This window comes from Populus alba, chromosome 4, assembly GCF_005239225.2.
Source record: "Populus alba chromosome 4, ASM523922v2, whole genome shotgun sequence".
Classification (NCBI taxonomy): Eukaryota; Viridiplantae; Streptophyta; class Magnoliopsida; order Malpighiales; family Salicaceae; genus Populus; species Populus alba.
In genome coordinates, this window is record NC_133287.1 from 18,103,612 (window position 1) to 18,128,403 (window position 24,792).

Genomic DNA, 24,792 nt, shown 5'->3' on the forward strand with positions numbered 1-24,792 from the left:
TTCCGATGTCTGGGGTCCTGCTTCTGTGTCTTCTTTTGATGGAAACCGATTCTATTTAATTCTTATTGATGAATATTCTCGGTATATATGGTTATTTCCTATGCATCGAAAATCTGATGTAGCAATAATATTTCCTTCCTTTCTCAAGCAAATGGAAACACAATTTGATGCACATGTTAAAATATTTCAAAGCGATGGAGGCGGTGAGTTTGTTAATCAAAGTCTGCAAAATCTTTTCAAAACTAATGGCATCATTCATAGAATTTCATGTCCAGGAACACCAGAACAAAATGGATTAGCCGAACGACGTCATCGACATATCGTAGAAACAGGATTAACTCTGCTATCCCATGCTTCTGTTCCAATAAAATTCTGGACTGCAGCTTTTCGCATTGCAGTGTTCCTCATTAATCGCTTACCGACTTCAGTCTTGGGTTACAAGTCACCACATGAAGTGGTTTTTGGCCCTGCTCCTACTTATGACTCCTTCCGAGTGTTTGGATGTTCTTGTTATCCCTTGCTGGCACCATTTGGTCGTTCAAAGTTGGATTTTAAATCCACACGATATGTCTTTCTTGGTTACTCTACCAATCACAAAGGCTATATCTGTTTTGAGCCACGGACACATCGCTTCTACATATCACGACATGTGAAATTTAATAAACTCCAGTTTCCTTACAAGTGCATGCAGCCACCTGATATACATGCCTCTCTGTTGTTTCGAATTAAGGCACTTCCCCGACTACTCAAAACTGTGGCAGACAAAACAATTGCCACAGCTACACAAGTTAGTTCTCATGGTCCATCAACAATTGTTCCACATACTGATACTGTTCAAGAAGCTTCAGCATCTCAACCTGCAGCTTCTGCTTCAGTACCTTCATCTACAGCACCTTCACAGCGACAACATCATATGATTACACACACTCAGACAGGGAAGCTAAAACCTAAGGTATTTATTTCTTCACGACATCCTGTCCCTGCCTGTTTTATTGCTGATCTTATCGCCCAACCACAAGAGCCAACCTCAGTTCAACAAGCTCTCCAACATCCACATTGGATTCAAGCAATGCAAGCTGAAATGGAGGCCCTTCACAACAACCAAACCTGAACCTTGGTACCTAGACAAGCCAACATGAATATTATCAGCAGCAAATGGGTGTTTAAAATCAAAACACGATAGGATGGTTCCATTGAAAGGTATAAAGCTCGGCTGGTGGCTCGTGGATTTTCACAACAACCAGGACTTGATTATGATGAAACATTCAGTCCTGTTATCAAACCAAGCACCATTCGGCTTATCCTTACCATTGGCTTGTCTCACGGTTGGTCTGTCAAACAATTAGATGTCAGTAATGCCTTCCTTCATGGAGATCTATAGGAGCAAGTGTATCTGGCTCAACCTCCAGGTTTTGAAGATTCCTCTCATCCAGATTATGTTTGTCACTTTCATAAGGCTTTATACGGGTTGAAGCAGGCTCCTCGTGCATGGTATCTCAAATTCAGTAACTACATTAAGCAAATGGGATTTACACGAAGCCCTTATGATCAATCCTTATTTTATCTCCACCAAGGCTCAGACATCCTCCTTTTGCTCATTTATGTTGATGACATTCTTTTAACAGGCAGCTCCTCTTCACAGATTATCAAGCTTATTGCCCATCTCTCTGATGTCTTCCATATGAAGGACCTTGGTGACATTTATTATTTCTTAGGACTTCAAATTGCCCGTGATGAGTCTACAATCATAATCACTCAAACACGGTATCTGTTATCTCTTCTTCAGAAGTTTGGTCTTGATGGTGCCAAACCAGTAAGCACTCCACTGGCAGTAGGTTCTTCAATGTCTGCCACTGATGGTGTTCCCTTAGCTGATCCTTCTCGCTATCGTTGTTTGGTTAGTTCTCTACAATACCTCACTCTGACCAGACCAGACATTTCGTTTGTTGTACATCATGTCTGTAGATTCATGCAGACACCCTATGATACTCATCTTATTGCTGTGAAAAGAATTTTTCGATATCTGAAGGGGACACTCAATGTTGGACTGCATTACATTCGTAATCCTATTCATGAACTTCGTGGTTTTTGTGATGCTGATTGGGCTGGCTGTAGGGATGACCGACGTTCCACTACGGGGTTTGCTATCTTTTTAGGAACCAATTTGATATCCTGGGGTGCTAAGAAACAGGCCACGGTGTCTAGGTCCACAGCTGAGGCAGAGTATCGCGCCTTAGCTTCCACTACAGCTGAGCTCATGTGGTTCGTCCATTTACTCAACATTATTGGCCACTGTGTTCCTCCTCCTCAGCTATTCTGTGATAATATCAGTGCCATCCATATGGCTAAAAATCCAGTTTTTCATCATCGTACAAAACACATTGAAATCGATGTTCACTTTGTCCGCGAACGTGTTGCAAGTGGTGCTCTTTCCTTGGCTCATATCCCAGGATCCGATCAAATTGCGGATATTTTTACCAAATCACTTTGTGCAGCAATGTTTACATTGAATCGCGCCAAGCTCTGCCTCGGTCCAGCCCCGCCTTGAGCTTGAGGGGGGATGAAGAAATATGGAAATATATGCAGCGATCCCATGCAAGATTCAAGTGCAGAAATCCTGCACAGATATTCTGCACACATTACTCCATTGAGAGATCCACTGCTATAATCCTTCATTTCATTTATGTCATGATTTCCATAATCTCTGCACCAAATCATTGTACATATATAGTAAGTAGTAATGACTGTAATGTATGAAATGCCTATTTAAAGGCACACACAATATACATGAACACAAGTTCAGTTTTCCTACAGTTTTAACCAAACATCTATTTTTTCAAACCAACCTCAACTAAAAGTATTTTTTATAAAACAACTTTTTTTAAACCACAACAACTACTGCAATACCAAACACACTCTAGTTGAAACCATTAGGCGTTCAAGTGAACAATCCTATAAAAGATTTTTCGGTGATATAACCACATTTTATAAGTTGGGTCTTCGATATTTTTATAGCCGATTCCAACCAGTTTGGGATTGAGGCTTTGCTGTTGTTGTTGGTCTTTGGTTTCAAGACATTGCATGCCACTGAGCACTGCTGGAAAGCATGAGCAAGTATGGTCAGGAACTACTCCTTGCTGCGGAGATGACAAATGGGCTCGGAGAGGAAGAGATGAAGGTAGTGAAGTTAATGGAACAACTGTCAGAAGAAGGATTTGAAAAGATGATGAAAGAGAATGGCTTGGATGCCATGCTGACACTCGGTGTGGATGTTTCTACAGTGCTAGCTATTGGAGGGTACCCTGCACTTACAGTCCCAGCTGGGTACGACAGCAAGGGAAAGCCATTTGGGATCTGTTTTGGAGGATTAAAGGGAATGGAACCAAAGCTGATTGAGGTTGCTTATGCTTTTGAGCAGGCTACCCTGTCTCGCAAGTCTCCTCTCTCCTTCTCTTTGGACTTGAAACAAAATCCCTGTCTCTCTAAATTATGATTTTCTTTTGCTGTATGAATGTAACAAAAGTTTGCTGCTGCCTGTAGCATTGCATCATCAACTATCTCTCCCTTCCCCTTGTCTCTCGACTAGAATGAAGAGTTTCAACTTTTGAACTTCTTTCCACCTCTGACTCTGACTCTGACTCTGAGTACGATATTGATTAGTTTCTTTAACTTATGAAGTAACTGACTGCTCCTTCCCAAGCAACTTGATAGTCTTGGAGTCAGGAGTGCTCCTTATCATAGTTATGAGTCTATGACATGGCCTGGGGTTTGACTTGGCCGTGAGTTAGCCGGGTTAGCTTACACGAGGACAGATTAACTCAATTTTTTAACCAAAACAGCCCGAACTAGGCACTGGGTTGGTAGCTCTTTAAGAAAACATGACCCGTGTATCAGCAAGTTTGATTATTATTATTATTATTATTTGTATTAACAATAACATCATCAGCAGGGAATATTGCTGGGCATGACCATTATGACAAGACATGTAAAATGACAAAAATTTCCATAGTTGCTCAAGGAAAAAAATAATAATGGTGACTTTCATATATTGGTTAAGCCCACAGCAATTTCTTCGCATAACACAGTATGTATTATTAAGAAATACTTTAAAACTAGTGGGAAAATACAGTTCTTTTCGCTACTATTCATCAAAAAATAAATTATTATGAATTGTCATGGTGATTTATTTTTTTAATCTATTTTTTTATTACACCTTTGTAGGCCTAAATTAATGGCCAATTAAATTATATTTATTAAAAAATAACAAGATTCAAAGATAAAGAATTAAGATGAAAAAAGCAGCAAAGAGAGATGATTTTTCTAAACTTTTAAATCTGGTCTAATTTATAAAATTCATAACACATGAATTTTTTTACCTAGATTCAATAAAAAAATCTAATTCTTAACTAATTTAATTTTGAAAAATGAGATTGATAAAAAATATTAGAGGATTTCCAGGAATCAATGTCCATTCAGGTTATGATAATATAGGGATGCCTTTCAGCATTAACTTTGGTGGATTGAAGTGTACAGAACCAAAGCTAACGCAAATCAGGAGAGACAGAGGAAGGGACCCTGTAAAACACAAAGACTACTAGAAGATAGAACATGGGAAGCCAAGGAATCGTGAAAGCTGATTAAAAGCTTATTAGTTCTAGTTATTATTTCCTAGTTAGGTTGATTAAAAACTTATTAGCTGTAGTTATTATTTTCCTAGTTAGCTAGCAGTTTCCGAGTTAGATTATGATTATAGTTCAAATACGTATTAGATTATAATTCATTAATAGAGGGTATTTAAGAAGAGAGTATAACATAAGATAAACAATTTTCTTGGATGAAAGTTCAATTGGTTTTATCTTTAAGAACATCAAAGTAATTATATTATTTTAAAAATTAAAAATACAAAAATTTTCTTGAGCAACAAACATTAGATTATTTTATTCTAGGATTAAATGAATAATTTTACTGTACATTAAAAAATAAAATTACCAAAACTAACCCTATGATATTCACAAAAGACAATTGTGTCATGGTGAAAAGCCTACCTTGCCACCAATGCTTAGATTAAAGTTTTAATGGACAAGGGGTAATATAATAATTACATTATTACCATGAATATTATTATGTGTTTTGTGGCACAATAAGTTTCCTTCTAGCTTTTTTTTTTTTTTTTTTTTAATGTATCATATTTATCAATTAATATGTATATAGCCACATTAACTCCATTGTTCTTGCTTGATGATGTTCCAAAAATTCAAGTATATCAGGAACAAGGCTTATATGTTGGATAATATATTAATCTCTTAGTTCTAGCAATTCGAGCATTTCTTTATAGTTAAGGTAGTTGATAGTTGGTACCTGGTAAACTAAAGTGACTGGTTCCTAGTAAGCCAAAATGGCTGGTACCAAATAATTGGTGGTTGGTAAGCTGAGGTGATTGGAAGCTGATATTTATAAAAAGGTCTTATTTGGTAGATATAAAGACTCTCAGATATTTAAGTAAATATCTTTGTAAAGAGAGAAAATACAATGATATTTTAGAAAGATAGACTCTAAAAATATTAATGCTAAAATATTAAGTATGAAGAGATTGTGAATCTTGAACTTGGTGAATTTATAAGGTATTTATAGCCTATGAGTTTTTTTTTTTTTTTTTTTTTTTTGTGTGAAGAGAAGGGGGTGAACAGTAGTTTCACCCTTATAAATTAATGTGGTATTTTAAATTGTATTTCACTTAAAATAATATATATTAAATCAATATAAAATATCAAAAGACTCGAGTGGCGGTCTAAAAAATTATTGAAGGACCTGTATAGGATCTTAGAACAATTCTCAAAGGAGTGTTGGGTTTAAGTGAGTTGTTTAAGCTCGATAAGGGCTAAAAATAAGCTTAAACACGCTATCTAGACTACTAGTAGTTAGGCTTAGGTACGTGCACATGCTCATAAGGGGTGGTGGCTTGGAGCCCAGCACCCCAGTTGGGCTTGGACGCATGCGCCTACATGGGGTCGGGTTGCAGCTTAGGCCTGCTCCTCTTAGTTAAGCAACATACCTAACTTGGGCTCAAACTATTGCTCGATGCCATATATTTATGAGAGAGTTTTTTAAAAAGTTTTTTGGGACTGTTAAATTTAAGTTTACCATGGATAAGTTAATACATACATCAAATCTCATTTAATATAGATACAACGACTATTGTGAGAGTATTTTAAATCTTGATAACATGCTCAACAGGAAAAATAGATGAATCATGAATGATCAAGAACGATTTCCTTGTGAACCAGAAAACATAAAAAAATAGTGATTTCCATATATTAAGATGATTTAGATTAACAAAGATCAAATACTCAAATTCTTCTATTTGTCTAATTATCCACTTAAACTAGCTAAAAATAAAAATAATGAACCTCTTAAACTAAAGATTCCTAAAGCAATCTAAATCCACTTGAATTAAGGATTCGAAAAGCAATTTAAATATACTTAAACTTAGGTTTCCTAACTTTATTAAGATTTTCATCGCTCTTGATGAACGTTCAAGATCCTAGCTAATCTTTTTCAGCCTCGAATACTAACTTCTTGGCTAATCTACCCTGATAGAATCAATACAGATTTGAGATGGGTGATAGTAAAACAATTGCTCAGCCGCCAAGTTGAAATATTGATATCACACAGCAGGAGTTTAGAGGTTACAACATATCTTGATGTGACCGGGGAAGAGGTATATGCGGGGTAATTTCTTCTATTTGTTAAACCTCTATATGCAACATGTGTTAATTTAATATGTTTTATAGCTAACTAGTTGGTTATATAGTAAATACATATTTAAATAATAATAATAATAATAATAATAAGATTTAATATATTTTTAATATTTATTTAATATTAAATTAATGAATCTAGAATAAAGATAAACTCTATAGAACAAAAAATACTTTGTAAAGAAAATTATAAAGTTATTATAATTATGAGATTTTTATTGTATTAAAAAATTATTCAAAGCCTAAAAAGATCAAAATTTTTAAATAATTCTAAATTTATCTAATAAAATTCTAGAAACTTCCAAATAATTTTATTTTATAATTTTTATTGCATGTATAACATTTGAAAAACCCAACAACATGGGTATCCTCGACTTGAATGCCATGGTGCTGCTCTTGTCGTTTAGGCGAAATGGAAGATTGGCTCTTGTGGTCGTGGATGAAGAAGGCAATCCAACCATTAATGGTGGAAACTAAGAACATAATGAGGGGTTCTTTTTTTAAATAATAATAATAATAATAATAATTAATTATGCATTAGAGTCTGAAAATTTTCTTCTTTCATCGAAACCTTGCTCTATTATCTATTGTATTAATTGATTCCTTAATTTTTGCACAATTACTTGATCAAAGGTCCATTCTCCTTGCTGGTATTGCATAGTAGAACACAGGATCACTGCTTCTCCTCCATCTCAGCTGTTTGATTGCCCAATTACTTGATGCGGTCCCTTGATCACCATGAACTCAAAGCTATAAATAAAGGCACGCCTTCAAATTTGACCCGACATTGTTTTAAAACAATTTAGTTTTTTATAAATAAAAATAATTAAGAGAATAATAAAAAAAAACGTCGTTCAATATTTTTATTTTAACAATTTAAATAGAAAGAGATAACATCGGTTTAAGAATTTTCTTCCTGGTCAAATTGTTTTAAAAGAAATACTAAATCATGTGTTGTTTGCCTCTTTCTAATTATTTGTATTTATATAAAAAAATTAAATTATTTTAAAACGACGTGCTCATAACATTGACAATAACTATCAGAGTTCAAGCATGATAATGGACACGATAAGAGGTTAAGAATTATTTTACTGCAACTCCTGAAACAGGACTCTTCAGGCTGTTCCTAAAAGCAAATAACAAAAACCCTATCAAATATGAATTAGCTCAATTTGGCGGCTAGGGTTTAGTTTGTACCATTCCTGTTCATATTTGGAATATAAACCTGTTTGTTGAAGCTATAAACTTGTCATCGTTATGAGCCAAATTTCTCATCTGGGTTTTGTCTAAATTCTTTTATCAACCATTCATTAATTCTCTCAAGTAAGTCCCTAATTCTATTGTTTTTGCTTAATTTTCTTTGGTTTTGATCAAAATATAGATCCGGGTTTTTCTTTCTTTGCCCAATCTTGATTCATTGATTCAGTTCTAAACCGAAAGTTCATATCTTTAGTGAAAAGTTTGTGTCTTGGTGCTAAAGATTGCATCTTTCTTAATTGGTTTGGTAGATTTTAGTGTTATAAATCAAGGGTTTTTGAGGTCTAAGTTAGTTCTTCTCAAGAAGTTTGATTCTACATTGTAGAAATATGAGTTACCCTGATTCCCCTGTTTCTTTTATGGCATCACAGGCCTCGTATCAATCAGGCAGTGATGCTATTGATGTGTGGCCTCAATTTGTAATGAATAACAATGAGCAATTTGAACAACAACAACAACACCAACCTGCTTATAAAAGACCTAGAAACTCTGAGGACAATTCCAACCAATCCATGAGTTCTAGGGTGCCACCAACAAACAGCCTTCCAGTCCACAAGGGAACAACCAACATCTTTTTCAAGACGAGAGTGTGTGCAAAGTTTAAGACTGGTACTTGTAGGAATGGTGAGAATTGCAATTTTGCTCATGGAATGCAAGATTTGAGGCAGCCCCCACCAAATTGGAAGGAACTAGTGAGTGTAGGTGTAAGTAGTGAAGAGGATAGGTCAGCAGCGACGAACCGGGAAGATGATCTGAGGATAATTCACAAGATGAAGTTGTGCAAGAAGTTTTATAATGGGGAGGAGTGTCCTTATGGGGATAGGTGTAATTTCCTTCACGAGGATCCAGCAAATTTCAGGGAGGACATGGGGAGGTTCAGGGAGAGTTCTGCAATAAGTATAGGGACTACAGACCACCTGATGGGCCAAGGAAGTGGCGTTTTAAATGCTGCTGAAGTTAACAGGCCTGCAAACACTGCTGTTTCGGATGCTCCTCGATCAAATTTAATAAAGCCTGTTTATTGGAAGACAAAGTTGTGCACGAAGTGGGAGATGACAGGTCAATGCCCCTTTGGAGAGAAATGTCACTTTGCTCATGGGCTAGCAGGTGCTTTCTGTTGCTTGAGTTGCATTCCGTTGTTATATTTAACCTGTTTGCCACTACAGTAATTGTTAGGGTTATAGTTTGGTTAAATCTTGATGAGTCAGACTATTTGAATTGGAATTCTTCATTTGTTTTCCCAACAGGCTTTAAGTATATGATGATATCTTGATTTATCTTTCTGGAGAGCCCGGTGACTGCCAACTGAACTTGTTAAAATAAATCAGTGAGTCTAAGCTTAAAATTCCATTTTGTAGTTTTAGTGGCCCCCGAGATACTGGCATAGCTCTCATATGTCACCTTATGTGCCTTCGAATTGAGGGAAAATCCCTGCATGAAAGTTAAAGGCCTATCATTTATAGAGAGAAATTCATCTTGTGCTAACTAATATTCAAATTTCCATTTTCTGGAGATGGATCCCTTGGTCAATCAGTTGTCTTTTAATCAGTTCCTAATTCTATTCACACTGTATCTGTTTAGAATAGCCTGTTAATGTCCTTAAAGAGTCGTGTTTTTGGATGTCGAGTCTTCTTAAGCTAATATTTAACAGGATCAGCACGTCCTACATCTTGATTTTGCTTTGTAGTTTTGACTTTCTGTGAGGCTGTCTTCTTATCTCCTGAAAAGGCACTCATCATTTATCTCTTTAAAGTATATTATCTATTTATCTAGAACAGAATTTTATTTTTTAGTTAGAAACTTGAACCGCTGCGTCTTGTGTAGCAGTAATACTTTCTGGGTCCTCAGTTCTAGTTCTATGATTAGAGATAGACAGAATTGGTCACAAGCATGCACAATGATGATAGGAGTGAGCAGTAAGAACTGTGTGCGATGCTGTATTTGTCTAGTTTTCTTATCTTCCATTGATTTCTTGACTAGAAAAGTTGATCCTTGTATTTGATGCGTGTTGTGCCATATAATCACAATTGTGTTCCTCTAGAAAAGATGCAAAGAAATCATCATTGATGGGCTCTGTTTTTGTTTTTATCTATTAAATTCAACTTTTCCATTGAACTCAGAGTTGCAAGTTCCTGGTGGACGCACTGAGGTGGAAGCAGGAAATGCAGGCTCCGCTGTGACTAAAGCACCAACACCTGTTCTTCCTAATAACATGTCTCCAAGTATGACGGTGAATGTGCCTAGTTTAGTTGAAGAAAAGGGTACGAAATGTTTATTAAAGTGGAAAGGACAGAAGAAAATAAATCGGATTTATGCTGATTGGCTTGATGATCTGTCATTAGTGCACAACTCGACAAACCAGGTGCAGAGTTGAGTTTGAGTTCATAGTTAAAGTTTGCACTGTATTCATGTTCTAGTCGAATCAAGAGTTTTTTGACTGTTCTGTTTCCAAGGTTAAAATTTTGTACTACAGAATGTTGAGTTGTTCAAAGTCACAGGAGATGAGGCATTTTAATAGTTTTCTTTTTTCACCCATTGTTTGCCTTCATTGATATTTTCTTTTTGCAGATTGGAACTAGCCACCATTGATTCTTGGTAAACACACAAAAATTGAACCCAAACAACAGTGATAAACACACATAGAAGCAGTGTACAGAAGGCGGGCAGTTCAGGGGGAAGACATGGTTCTAACTATAACCGAGTTAATGCAATGCAAGTCATACTTCAAAGAGAAGTGCCCAGCAATATTGAACAATTGAAAGAAAGGTGAACTTGTGAGGGGACAATCAATTAAGTTGGAAACAACAATGGTGTTGATGACCTTGACTCTATAATTCCTGGGATCCTCTCAATTCGTCGAAATTTGAAGTGATTCATCAATTATTTATGCTTGACTAGATGATGTTCTTCTAGGACATGCAACTCTATTTTTTTACAATGCCTTTATTTATACTAATATAAAACAAGGAGCATCATGCCTATACAAGTTCACAGTTAAGTCTTGATACACAGAACCCCACACACCATTTAAGAGTTTCTATTATTCTATTAATTCTTAGCATCTGTCTTATTTGACAAGATGTAGTTTCTGTAGTGATGAATCAACAGGCCCCTAGGCCATAATCAGGACGGTGTTGTTTGATGTGATTGTGGGATTAGATCCAAGAGAACATGAAGCAACGCATAAAACAGCCAAGCCCCTAAACCCCTAGCGGTTACAGGAAATTCCTTGAGCCAAGATCACTCTTTTGGATAGTCAAATTTCAATTCGTAACCAATCACTAAGGCCAACAAACGGAATTGGCAGCATTATCAAATTTATCAAAACTGACAAAAGATGGGTTTCAGAAGTTGATGTCAGATAACAAGCTAGATGCCTTGGTGACTCCCAGCGCATCTGTTGGTCCTGTCCTTGCAAATGGAGGGATTCCCAGGAATCAATGTCCCATCTGGTTATGACGATATGGGGGTGCCTTTTGGCAATAAGGTTACAGAACCGCAGCTGATTCAGATTGCATCTGGCTTTGAACAAGCTGCTAAAATCAGAAAGCCTCCTACATTCAATGCTGGAAAAACTTCAAGAGAACGTCTTGTTTGCTTTCTACTTCTATGAATAATTACCTAGGAAAGCGGTGAGCTGTATGTCAATTGGCACAGTGTCACCTCCTACAGGACTTGTTTGAGTCTTCTCGTAAAAAATAAATAAAGGAATCTATAAATATCCGAGGAACCCTAGACTTCTTCATTCAAGTGGTAGTAGTTCTGTGAATCAAAGAGAAGCTTGAAGAACATCTAATCAGCAGCTCATTCTTAACAGGCCAAGCAATGACTAGGGAAAGAAGAAAACACCCTTCAAAGCCTAAATCTGGGGACTTTATTCTTTAACTGTAGCATTTGAGGTTGTAACTCTGCCTTCCAAAGAAGCCGAAATGAGGAATCCTTGCACTAAATGTTTAACTGCAGGGGGCTCTTCCATTTTTGTTCTTCACTACTATTTTTGAGGACTGTATCTGTTCAAATTTCAAACCTTGTCTCCAAACTGTAATTGCATACAACAATGAAGCAGTCACTTCCCGAAGACTAATTAATACTGTCTAATTCGAAGTTATTTTAGTATAATTTATTCATTATGAACACTAAAACAGCTATTAAATTTGATATTTGGATTGGCTTTTGGAGACCTTTTAGGGGTTCATCCCCTGAAAGAAGATAGAAACCTGTTGGCTGAAGACAGGCTGTCTAAAAAATGGTATCAAAGGGTATCAGTTGACTTTAATTATCCCGATGGCCATGTTGATGTCCCATGAAAGTATGAACTGTCATTGAACTATTGAAACTCAGATACAAACACATAATCCATACATATAAACACCGGAAAGCAAGGAAACTTCTTTAGAATCTATGGTGAATTGCTGTCCATTTGGCTCTTGCCAAAAGCAGCAAACAAACCATAGAGCAGGACTGTTTCTGTGCACTGAATGCTTTCCACATAAAATAATCTAAAGCTTCAGAAATCATTAAAGAACAAATTGCCAGAAATGGACGGCAATTAAACAACAGTGCGCGCCCCCATATTTGCCAGCGATGCCTTGAACGTTTTCCGTATAAAATAATCTATAGCTCCAGCTATCATGCATGAAAAACTGCCAGAAACGGAGGGCAAAATACCAGTGAGCCATGAATTGGTCATTCACCAGACACCTTGCTGCAGCCTTGACTTGGTCATAAACCAACCAATACCTCAGCTCACTGCTATAAGAGTATTCTATAGGGGCATTTCTTTTGTGCAATGAGTTAAGAAAGACGATTTTGCAATCATTGGTGCCTTCGCTTTTTTCAAAATTAACAAAAGCATTCTCTTATAATCAGCAACATTAATTATAGTGCCACCATCCATAAGGACAAGTAGAATCCTTTCAGAAAGCAAAGATAGGTGCACTGTTTTAATCAAGTGGCAGTATTTAATTAACAGAATTATTCAAATATACTGTCCACAATATGCATCGCAGGCACCGATATATTCATTGTTTCTCTATGTGTAGTCAAGACCATTTCACATCTCACTCAAACACAAGTTCAACATTGAACACAGTTCTACAGCGACATACGATATGGTTACCAAGAAACCATTGATGAGTTCTTCGGTTTTCTCATCACTAATTTTCTTTCTTTTAGCAATATCATGCCATGCATTCTCAATTAGAGAAGCTAGCATAAGTGATCTCCAACTTGCTTTTAAGCAGAAGAAGCTCACCTCAAGGCAACTAGTCGAGTTCTACGTTGGAGAAATCCACGGGCTCAATTCAGTCCTTAAAGGGGTCATAGAAATAAACCCTGATGCACTCTATCAAGCTGATAGAGCCGACTATGAGCGGAGGGTTAGGGCACCAGGTGCTCTGGTTGGCTTGCATGGCATTCCTATCCTGCTAAAGGATAACATTGCCACCAAAGATAAGCTAAACACAACAGCTGGCTCTTTTGCGCTGCTTGGATCAGTTGTCCCTCGTGATGCAAGGGTAGTGGCAAAGTTAAGGAAATCTGGCGCTATAATTCTTGGAAAGGCCAGTTTGAGCGAGTGGGCTGCTTTCAGATCACTTAATGCACCTAATGGTTTTAGTGCTAGAGGTGGCCAAGGAAAGGTGAGTTAGGGGGTGTGTGGTGTTGAAGATGAACCTATTTTTTTAAAAATTAAATTTTAATATATTTCCAGATAAAAAGTACCTTCAACTTTGTTATTTTAACCCCATAAACCTTGTTCAAGTTTTTCTATGTTTTTTGTAGGTCAGTTTTTGTTGGCTTTTCGCTCTTCAATTATTTGCTTGAATATTCACGAGATGATCAGCCATGTCCCAAAGAAATATCCATCGTAGTTGGTAGAGTAACACTCTAGTGTTCTGGGTATTTGTGCAGAACCCATATGTTCTATCAGCTGATCCCTGTGGATCAAGTAGTGGGTCAGCAATATCAGTAGCAGCAAATTTTGTAGCAGTATCACTAGGGACTGAGACTTATGGCTCCATCCTCTGTCCATCTAATGCAAATTCGGTGGTGGGCATAAAACCAACAGTTGGTCTCACCAGCCGAGCTGGGGTTATCCCAATTTCTCCTAGACAGGACACTGTTGGGTGAGTGTTCTTATACTAATCCTATAACATCACTGCATTAATCTTCACTCGATTAGGCAATCATATCAGCAATAAATATGGTCTACTTATTGTCAAGTCGTTCCATTGATTCCAGTCAACAGATAATCACTCCTTGGCTTTGTATGGGACAGGCCTATCTGCAGGACTGTATCGGATGCTGTTATCGTCCTTGATGCCATTGTAGGTGTTGATTACAATGATGCTGCAACCGGAGAAGCATCAAAGTACATTCCATACGGTGGCTACAAACAATTTCTCAAGCCTTATGGATTGAAAGGGAAGAGACTTGGAATCGTAAGGAATCCATTCTTGGGTTTTGCCAGTAAAGCAGAGAGTCAAGCTTTTGAGTACCATCTTCGAACACTAAGGTGATAAAAAATATTCTAACCATTAATTTAAGGTTTTTTTTTTTTTTTTTTTATCAAATAAGGGTTTATGTAATACAAGTTTTATCTCCAAATGAAGAGAAGGAGGTTCAGTTATAGTTGACCATTTGGAAATAGCCAACATCAATGCTATCTTAAATTACACTGGGAGCGGTGAAGCAATAGCATTGCTAGCTGAGTTCAAAATATCCTTGAATACATATTTGAAAGATCTGGTGGCTTCCCCAGTCCGAACCTTAGCCGATGTTATTTCATTCAACCTAAAATTTGCAGATCTTGTGAGTATATGGGAACAGGTTTTCTTTCAATTTTTTTGTTTACAATGATCAATATTTAAGCTACACCAGTAATTCTAAGAATTCATGATTACATCTTACAATCTTAATATATTGAATGGTCATACAGGAAAAGATCAACGAATTTGGTCAAGACATCTTTCTTTTAGCTCAAGCTACAAATGGGATCGGCAAAATAGAGAAGGCAGCATTAATAAATTTAAAGAAACTGACTAGAGATGGATTTCAGAAGTTGATGCGGTATTATAAGCTAGATGCCTTGGTCACACCTGGTGCAGGTTTTGCACCTGTTCTTGCAATCGGAGGATTCCCAGGGATCAATGTCCCCGCAGGATATGATGATAAGGGTGTGCCTTTTGGCATCAACTTTGGAGGATTGAAGGGTACAGAACCAAAGCTAATTCAGATTGCATTTGGTTTTGAGCAGGCTACTAAAATTAGAAAGCCTCCCACATTCAAGGCTTGAAGCTTCAAAAGAATGGCTTCTTTGAAATTCCAAGTTTTATATTTGTTAGACAATTGACATTTTTAATCAAGTATTGTTTGTTTTCTTTTCTTTCATTTCTGTTTTGATTTTGTTAAAGTAAATCCCTTGTTTTTCTGATGTTGTTGCTGAGATTAGTGGCAGCATATTCTCCACTACAGTTAGTGGCTAGTGACAACAAATTGTCCACTACAGTTAGTGGCTGATAACTAGGGAGGTTTGTTGTATTTAAAGACATGCAGTTAATGAAATACTCACTGAGACATTTTATCAAACACCTTGTGTGTAATTCGTGTTCTTCAATACCAGCATTGTTGTTCTTGATTGTGCATCCCTTCACCTGCACAAAACACAGCAACACAATTCTTAACAGTGGTATCAGAGCATCTCAGATCTTACAGGACCAAAACACCTTTTTTTTCAAAATCTCAAAAATGACATCCAACAACTTACTTTTAAACTCCCCCATTATATTTACTGGTGAAAACTATCATATTTGGTCAGTGAAGATGCAAGCTTTTCTTGAAGCTTATGATCTTTGGGAAATTGTTTCCGAAGACAAACCAGTAGCTCCCTTACCAACAAATCCCACTATGGCTCAAATCAAGTTCAGCAGTGAGGAAAAGGCAAAGAAATCCAAGGCAAAATCAATCATCCAAAATGCTGTGGCAGAAAGCATTTTCTACAGAATTATGGCATGCAATTTAGCCAAAGAGGCTTGGAACAAACTAAAAGAAGAATACCAAGGCAGTGACAGAACAAGGCAAATGCAAGTGCTGAATTTGAAGAGAGATTTTGAGGCACTTAACATGCAAGAAGATGAAACAATCTCTAAGTATTCTGATCGAATTTCACTAATTATCAACAACATCAGATTACTTGGAGAAGACTTTCCTGACAGTAGGATTGTGGAGAAGGTTCTTGTGACTCTTCCTGAGAGGTTTGAATCCAAAATCTCCTCTCTAGAAGAATCAAAGGACCTCAGTAAAATCTCATTAGGTGAACTAATGAGTGCTCTTCAAGCATAGGAGCAACGGAGAACAATCAGGCAAGACAGATTGACTGAAGGAGCCTTTTATGTGCAAAAACAACAAGCTGGAAAAGGAAAGAAGTTGCCTAATCTGAGATTCAAAGGCAGAAATGAAGGGGGCAGCACTAGTGAAGCTTCAAAACAAAAGAAGTTTCCTCCTTGCACTCACTGCAAAAGAAACACACATTCAGAAAAATATTGTTGGTGGAGGCCAGATGCAATTTGTGGAAATTGCAAGCAATCGGGGCACATCACAAAGGTCTGCAAGTTCAAAAAATCAGATCCAAAACCTCAACAAGCTCACCTAGCAGATGAAGTTGATACACAGGAGGAGCAATTCTTTGCTGTCACTTGTTTCTCAACAAATGATCCAGCTGATACTTGGCTTATTGACAGTGGATGCACACATCATTTGTGCAATGATGCTGGAATGTTCAAAACCCTTGATGAATCTTACAAATCCAGAGTAAAGGTTGGCAATGGAGAATTTCTGGAGGTCAAAGGCAGAGGGTCAGTAAATGTTCAAACAAGTTCAGGTATCAAAATCATTCCTTATGTGTTATTTATACCTGAAATCAGTCAAAATTTGTTGAGTGTTGGACAAATGATGGAGAAAAACTATTCTCTTCAGTTTAAGGATCATAAATGCATTATCTTTGATCCTTCTGGAGAACAAATGTTCTGTGTAAAGATGAAAAACAAAAGCTTTGTTGTTGACTGGGATAAAGTATCTAATCATGCATATGTGAGTGCTACTCAGGATATTTCAAATCTTTGGCATAAAAGATTTGGACATTTCAATCAAAAGGGCTTGTCAATTTTGAAACAAAAGGAAATAGTTGAAGCATTGCCCACATTGAATGGTGAGATTCAATTGTGTGAAACATGTCAACTTGGCAAGCAATCAAGGCCACCATTTCCTAAAAGGCAAGCATGGAGAGCCAGCCAAAAACTTCAGCTCATCCACACTGACGTGTGTGGACCTATGAAGACAGCCTCATTATGTGGTAACAAGTATTTCATTCTCTTTATTGATGATTATACTAGGATGTGTTGGGTGTATTTCATCAAATTTAAGAGTGAAGTATTTACAATCTTTCAAACATTCAAAGCTTTAGTTGAGAATCAAAGTGACATGCTAATTAAATGCTTAAGATCTGACAATGGTACTGAATATACTTCAAATCAGTTTCTTGAGTTTTGCAACAGCAGAGGCATTGTGCACCAGTACACTACACCATACACACCACAACAAAATGGTGTATGTGAGAGGAAGAACAGGACAGTAATGGAGATGGCTAGATGTCTCTTACTTGAAAAGAAAATGCCAAACAAATTATGGGCAGAGGCAGTCAATACCTCTGTTTACTTGCTGAACCGACTTCCAACCAAAGCACTGGAGGACAAGACACCATACGAAGGCTGGAATGGTGTTAAACCTGCTGTAGATCATCTTCGAATCTTTGGCAGCATATGCTATTATCATATAGCTAAGCCAAAGAGGAGCAAACTTGACAACAAAGCTCAAAAGGGAGTTCTTGTGGGTTATGGAATAACAACCAAAGGATACAGAATTCTTTGCTTACAAACAGAGAAGGTAATTCTCAGCAGAGATGTGAAGGTTGATGAAGCAATCACATGGGATTGGGAACATCAGAAAAATATGATTTCTGATCAACCATTCACCATTCAGCCCCAGCCAGTAGCTGATGAATCAGTGGATGATTTTCCAGTTAGAGGCACAAGATCATTGGAAGATATTCACCTAAGATGCAACATGGCAATCCTAGAACCAACCAGCTATACTGAAGCTCAAGAATTTCCAGCATGGAGGAGAGCAATGGAGGCAGAAATGGAAATGATCAACAAAAATGCAACATGGCAGCTGATTGAAAGGCCTAAGCATCGCAAGGTGATAGGTGTAAGATGGGTTTTCAAAACAAAACTCAATTCAGATGGGTCAGTATGCAAACACAAGGCTAGATTGGTGGTAAAGGGCTATGCTCAGCAATATGGTGTGGACTACCTAGAGACCTTTGCTCCAGTAGCAAGGTATGATACTATTAGACTTCTCATTACACTTGCAGCACATAACTCTTGGCAGATTCACCAACTTGATGTCAAGTCTGCCTTCTTGAATGGATTTCTCGCTGAAGAAATCTTTGTAGAGCAACCCGATGGGTATGCTGTTAAAGATAAAGAAGATCATGTGTATCTACTTAAGAAGGCCTTATATGGGTTGAAACAAGCTCCCCGAGCTTGGTATGACAGAATGGACACACATCTGCTTCAACTTGGGTTCAGCAGAAGCCAAAATGAAGCAACTTTGTATGTGAAATCATGTGGTAACCATTTTCTAATTGTATCTATTTACGTAGATGATATGCTTATCACAGGAAGTGAACTTGGAATGATCCAAGAGTTCAAAGATGAAATGAAGAAGATGTTTGAGATGTCTGACCTTGGAATGATGAATTACTTCCTTGGAATGGAAGTGATGCAATCCAGCAATGGCATTTTTACATGCCAAAAGAAGTATGCTTCAGACATCCTAAAAAGATTCAAAATGGAGGATTGTAAACCAGTAGGGACTCCTATGACAACAAGTATCAAGCTTAGCAAGGATGATGAATCTGAAAAAGTGGATGAAAGTTTGTATAGAGGCTTAATTGGCAGCCTGCAATATCTTACAGCAAGTAGACCTGACATATTATTTGCTGTGAGTATTCTTTCAAGGTTCATGCATTCTCCAAGGGAGACTCATTTCATTGCAGCAAAAAGGATACTTAGATACATCAAAGGTACCATTGATCTTGGTATTTTCTATCCAAAATCATCAGAAGGGGCTGTGGAACTAAAAGGCTATACTGACAGTGACTGGGGAGGCTGTGTTGATGATTCAAGAAGCACTTCAGGGTATTTATTCTCACTCAATTCAGGTGTCTTCACCTGGAGTTCAAAGAAGCAAGAGACAACAGCTCAATCCACTGCAGAAGCAGAGTACATTGCTGCTGCCGCTGCTGTCAACCAAGCAATTTGGTTGAGAAAAATGTTAAAGGATTTGGGACATGAACAGGTTGAAGCTACTAAAATCATGTGTGATAACAGTTCTGCAGTATCAATTTCAAAGAATCCAGTCTTTCATGGACGTACAAAGCATATCAAAATCAAGTTTCATTTTATTAGAGAAGTTCAACAATCTAATGAAGTGATGCTGATTCATTGTTCTTCCGAAGAACAACTTGCAGATATATTTACCAAACCACTACCTAAAGAGAGATTTGAGACATTAAGACAAATGATTGGAATTTGTCGTCAAAATGTCAAGGAGGAGTGTTAGACAATTGACATTTTTAACTCTAGTGTTTCATGTTGTTTAATCAAGTATTGTTTGTTTTCTTTTCTTTCATTTCTGTTTTGATTTTGTTAAAGTAAATCCCTTGTTTTTCTGATGTTGTTGCTGAGATTAGTGGCAGCATATTCTCCACTACAGTTAGTGGCTAGTGACAGCAAATTGTCCACTACAGTTAGTGGCTGATAACTAGGGAGGTTTGTTGTATTTAAAGACATGCAGTTAATGAAATACTCATTGAGACATTTTATCAAACACCTTGTGTGTAATTCGTGTTCTTCAATACCAGCATTGTTGTTCTTGATTGTGCATCCCTTCACCTGCACAAAACACAGCAACACAATTCTTAACAATATTGCATGGATCAATAATTATAGAGTTTTTTTTTTTCTCGTCTTAGGGTATGTTATTTTGTATCTGTTTTGTTGGCTTAAAGGTATGACTATAGCCAAATCTGTTTTGTAACAAAAAATATGCGGTAACTTGGATCCGAAATCAATTTTATTGTCTTCATGTGAATTTAATTCCTAGTAAAATCAGGAAATCTCTCTCCTTCCATGTTTCGGATGAGATCAATACTATATATACCTAGGTACTCAGACTTGGTTTTCTCGCAAATTCATTCAAGCAACCTTCGCGGTCTTTCTCTTGCCAGTGCTCTCTATTCACAAGTCTAGCCTTCTCAAAACCATTAATTCTTTGTCTTTCAATCATGGTTTTCAAGAAAACTATGGTTCTTTTCTTCTTGACTACGGCTCTTTGTGGAGTCTCCATGGCTGCTCGTCTTTACCAGGTTTGTGGTTCTGCTGGTTGGACAAGCATGGGGGACGTTGATTACCAAGATTGGGCAGCCAACAAGAAGTTTCATGTCGGTGATACTCTTGTTTTCCACCACAACTATCGATTCCACGATGTGAAGCAAGTGACTCGCCAAGATTTCAAGTAATGCAATCTAGCATCTCCAATCACCACGGCTATGATTCACTGGCTCTTAATAGACTTGGCCACTTCTACTTCATATCTGCTTTCCCTGATCACTGCCAAGCTGGACAAAAGATTGATATCTTGGTCACACCAGAAACTTCAAGTCCGACTCCTTTGCCTTTGAGCTCACCTATCAGTGCTGCATCAGCAACGTCCAGTGCTCCATCTCTTCATTATTTCAGAACACTATCTTGGACTCTGAACGTGCTTGCGTTCTGTCTCTTAGGATTTGCTTGTTAGGAAGTTTTTCAAGCAGATTCTGTGTCCATCTTGGATGGTTTTCCTCTCGTTGTATTAGTTCTATAACCTTTATTATTAACTGGTAGGAAAGATATAAAATCAAACTTACTTTAGGATAGTTTACTTCTATCTTTCTTTTGATCTCTTCTCTGAGTCCAAATTCAACTAATGTCTACATGTAAATGGTGTTACTTACTCTGAATTTTTCTGATGGATGTCAAATGAAAAAATTGGCAGATATTAATATCCCGTTGAATGATGTACAATCAACAATTGAATCCCAGATACAAACTCAAACTCTCTGCGTTGTCACACCTGAAAGAAAACAGAAGCTTAATAACATACAATATTGTAACGAAATGTAATACAGTAGAGCCAAATTTATTTGCTTTTGTCGAATTTTTTCTTGTGAAATAATCTGCAAAACTCCAGCGAGAAAAACTTCAAGAAATGGACGGCAGATACCATAAGCCATGAATTGGACAAAATATGCACCAGAGGCCCTATAGCCTTAACATGCTACTAAATTAGCGAGTACCTCAGCTCAGTGCTTTAAGGATATTTTTCTAAAGTTAATATCAATGCTGCGATATGTTAAGATAGATGATTATGACATACTTGGAAAGATAAAGAACAGGCAATTCTGACAAAGAGCAGTACAAAACATCTCAGCAAGTGTCTACGACTCACAGCAGCAATTTTTTTTCTTTGAGTTGAGTTCGACCATTTCTCATCTCGGTCATATCCATATCCAAGCAGCATACAGTTCTCCATTCAGTTAGTCATGGCTACCAAGATAGTACTAAACTTCTCACTCCTCTCGTCCCTAACTTTCATTATTTTAGCAATACCAATCCATGCATTCTTGATCAAGGTAGCAAGCATATGTGATCTCCAACTTGCTTTTAAGCAGAACCAACTAACGTCAAGGAAACTGGGTGAGTTCTACATTGGAGAAATTAATAGACTGAACTCATTCCTAAAAGGGGTCATAGAAATAAATCCTGAAGCACTTCGCCAAGCTGATAAGGCTGATGACGAGCTCAGTGTTAGGGCACCAGGTTCATTGGTTGGTTTGCATGGCATTCCTATCCTTCTCAAGGATAACATTGCTACCGTTGAACACCACGTCTGGATCTTTTGCACTGCTTGAATCAATCGTGCGTCATGACGCAGGTATTGTTGTGAAGTTAAGGGAAGCTGGAGCTATAATTCTTGAAAAGGCTAGCTTGAGTGGGTAGGCTGCTTTCATGTCACTTAAAACCCCCTATAGTTTGAGTGCTAGAGGAGGCCAAGGAAAGATGAGCTAAGGTGTTTTAATTCTTCAGATTGGAAGACTTGGACAGAAAGATTATACAGATTTGATAAACTTTCTTTCTGGTGTTTTGAATCTTCTTGCAGAACCCTTGAGTTCTATCAGCAGACTCTTGTGGATCAAGTAGCGGGTCAGCAATATCAGTGGCAGCAAATTTGGTAGCAGTGTCTCTAGGAACTGAGACTGATGGCTCCATCTTATGTCCATCTAATGCTAACTCAGTGGCCGGCATAAGACCAACAGCTGGTCTCATCATCGGAGCTGGTGTTTCCCGATTTCTCTTAGACAGGACACTGCTGGGTTAGTGATCTTCTGTTATCCATACCAGCTTATGAGATGTGAAAGACCTATTAAAGAAGCAGGAATATTTTCCCAATCATAAGTAGAAAACGGCTACCAAAAAGAAAATGATCGTCATGAAGATGAATTAAACTTTATATGTATGTTTCCACTGCATGTTAGCAACTTGTAAGGCTATAAAGCGTTCACCTAAAATAGTAATTTGTTAGTCGTTGGGTATAAGTAATTTGTTAGTCATTACAACTATAGAGTACTCTGTTTTGAAACTATTGTATTGAATTCAAGCAACATAAATGCAATTCTTGGCTCTGGATGGAACAGACCTAACTGCACGGAAATACCGGATCTGTTTAATTTTTAAAATATATTTTAATTAAGTTTTTTTTTATTAAATCATTTTAGATTAATTTCTAATTAATGATTTTTAATACGTATGACTCCTTAGGTTTCTAATATATTAATTGAAATATAAATTATAATTATAATTAAATAATTAAACAATTTAATTTATTATCAATTCATCAATTTAACAATTGAATAATTTATATTTGAAAATCAGATGCATCATCTAACAATGTGTTATAATCCCCCAAATATTAAAAAAGTCATTAATGATTTGATTTGACTTTTCAGTAACTGGATTTTTAGTATAATTAATATTCTTTCATAAATAATGTTCCGATTATATTAACATTAAAATATGTAGTATATCTGTCATGTTAAATCATAATTATTCTTTACATAATAGTCATTGATTGTTTAAACAAGATTTGAAACTTTATTTAAATGTCATTCCACATTGACCAAGGATTTCTTAGTCAATACTCTATTTGAGAATAAATAAAACATTTTATTTAATTCATATAAGATGATGAATTCTCTCTTGATCACTCAAGTGTCTTTATATAATTCATGTTATACCCAATCTTTGTTCTTTCATTACCTTGATTAAGATAACATGTAGTTTGATCAAAGTGTAAGATTCTCTATATAAAATGATTTAGTAATCTTAATTCTAAAGATCACCTACACAACCGTTACGTGAGCCTTTACATAGACAGAGGTGATCTTTCTATATGAAATTCTCATGTAGGTTAGTTTAGTGTGCATGTCTTATAACAAGCACCTACATATTAATTTTAGATATCATTTATATCTTAGTTTATGAGACCATTTCTATTCATAAAAAAAAAAAACATATATATATCAATTTTTATGACTCTAATGAATAAAACATTGACTAGAAACATTTTAGAAATAATGTTTTTATGCAATAAGAATCTTATAATTATAACAACTTTATAATTTTCTTTGCAAAATATTTTTGTTCTATAAACTTTATCTTTACTCTAGATTCATTAATCTAATACTATATAAATATTAAAAATAAATTAAGTTTTTATTAATAATAAATATATATTTATATAAATATAATACATATTGCCCTAACATATTCATATTCACATGGTAACATTAAATCATTCTAGATTAATTTCTAATTAATAATTTTTAATGCGTATGACTCATTAGGTTTCTAATATATTGGTCCAAATATAAATTATAGTTATAATTAAATAAATTAAACAATTTAATTTATTATCAATTCAATAATTGAATAATTTATATTTGAAAATCAAGTGCATTATCTAACAATGTGTTATAATCCCCTAAATATTAAAAAAGTCATTAGTGGTTTTACTTGACTTTTCAGTGATTGGGTTTTTAGTATAATTAAGATTCTTTCATAAATAATATTCTGATTAATTTAACATTAAAATATGAAGTATATCTGTTATGCTAAATCATAATTATACTTTACATAATAGACATTGATCGTTTGAATAAGATTTGAAACTTTCTTAAAATCTCATTCTACTTTGACCAAGGATTTCTTAGTCCATACTATTTGAGAAAAGATATAATTTTTTTTTAATTCACATAAGATGATGAATCCTCTCTTTATCACTCAAGTACCTTCATATAGTTCATATTATACCGAACTTTTGTCTTTTCATTACCTAGATTAAGATAACATGTAGCATGATCAAAGTATAACATTCTCTATATAAAATAACTTAGTAATCTCAAGTTTAAGGATCACTTACACAACCGTTACATGAGCCTTTATATAGATAGAGATGATATCTTCGTATGAAATTCTTATTAGTTCAATATGAATATCTTATGACAAGCGCCTGTATATTAATTTTAGATATCTTTTACATCCCAATTTATGAGAACAAC

The 24,792-nt window shown here is 36.1% G+C and overlaps 3 protein-coding genes and 1 long non-coding RNA gene across 8 annotated transcripts; 3 read left to right on the plus strand and 1 right to left on the minus strand.

Moving 5' to 3' along the window:
* Nucleotides 1-3,106: 3,106 nt before the first annotated feature.
* Nucleotides 3,107-3,493, plus strand: LOC118040519 (probable amidase At4g34880). The gene has a single exon (XM_035047482.2). It carries the CDS (start codon nt 3,107-3,109, stop codon nt 3,491-3,493), a length of 387 nt encoding a protein of 128 aa, XP_034903373.2.
* A 4,320-nt stretch (nt 3,494-7,813) lies between these two features.
* On the plus strand, nt 7,814-11,162 carry LOC118040489 (zinc finger CCCH domain-containing protein 39). 4 transcript variants are annotated; one of them, XM_035047454.2, is made up of 4 exons: nt 7,814-8,081; nt 8,387-9,122; nt 10,136-10,379; nt 10,584-11,162. In XM_035047454.2, exons 2-4 carry the CDS (start codon nt 8,438-8,440, stop codon nt 10,612-10,614), a joined length of 960 nt encoding a protein of 319 aa, XP_034903345.1. In that variant the 5' UTR covers nt 7,814-8,081; nt 8,387-8,437; the 3' UTR covers nt 10,615-11,162. The 4 variants fall into 4 exon arrangements, with proteins under 4 accessions (XP_034903345.1, XP_034903343.1, XP_034903344.1 ...); XM_035047452.2 differs by lacking the exon at nt 7,814-8,081 and having other exon boundaries at nt 8,102-9,122; nt 10,136-10,384; XM_035047451.2 differs by lacking the exon at nt 7,814-8,081 and having other exon boundaries at nt 8,105-9,122; nt 10,136-10,377.
* A 1,917-nt stretch (nt 11,163-13,079) lies between these two features.
* LOC118040488 (probable amidase At4g34880) lies at nt 13,080-15,369 on the plus strand. The gene is made up of 5 exons (XM_035047450.2): nt 13,080-13,654; nt 13,926-14,140; nt 14,293-14,529; nt 14,627-14,825; nt 14,953-15,369. Exons 1-5 carry the CDS (start codon nt 13,127-13,129, stop codon nt 15,307-15,309), a joined length of 1,536 nt encoding a protein of 511 aa, XP_034903341.1. The 5' UTR covers nt 13,080-13,126; the 3' UTR covers nt 15,310-15,369.
* A 73-nt stretch (nt 15,370-15,442) lies between these two features.
* LOC118040487 (uncharacterized) lies at nt 15,443-20,038 on the minus strand. 2 transcript variants are annotated; one of them, XR_012169617.1, is made up of 5 exons: nt 19,968-20,023; nt 16,927-17,038; nt 16,662-16,847; nt 15,781-16,525; nt 15,443-15,667 (listed from the first exon to the last, which is right to left on the minus strand). It is a non-coding gene; the product is annotated as an uncharacterized lncRNA (long non-coding RNA). The 2 variants fall into 2 exon arrangements; XR_012169618.1 differs by lacking the exon at nt 16,927-17,038 and having other exon boundaries at nt 15,444-15,667; nt 19,968-20,038.
* Nucleotides 20,039-24,792: the final 4,754 nt, after the last annotated feature.

Coding starts and splice junctions, on each gene's coding strand:
- LOC118040489 (XM_035047451.2), top strand. CDS start 8,345: ATGAGTTACCCTGATTCCCCTGTTTCTTTTATGGCATCACAGGCCTCG. Junction 9,123..10,135: donor CTTTGCTCATGGGCTAGCAG/GTGCTTTCTGTT, acceptor CATTGAACTCAG/AGTTGCAAGTTCCTGGTGGA. Junction 10,378..10,583: donor TGCACAACTCGACAAACCAG/GTGCAGAGTTGA, acceptor TTCTTTTTGCAG/ATTGGAACTAGCCACCATTG.
- LOC118040488 (XM_035047450.2), top strand. CDS start 13,127: ATGGTTACCAAGAAACCATTGATGAGTTCTTCGGTTTTCTCATCACTA. Junction 14,530..14,626: donor TACCATCTTCGAACACTAAG/GTGATAAAAAAT, acceptor CTCCAAATGAAG/AGAAGGAGGTTCAGTTATAG. Junction 14,826..14,952: donor ACCTAAAATTTGCAGATCTT/GTGAGTATATGG, acceptor ATGGTCATACAG/GAAAAGATCAACGAATTTGG.
- LOC118040519 (XM_035047482.2), top strand. CDS start 3,107: ATGAGCAAGTATGGTCAGGAACTACTCCTTGCTGCGGAGATGACAAAT.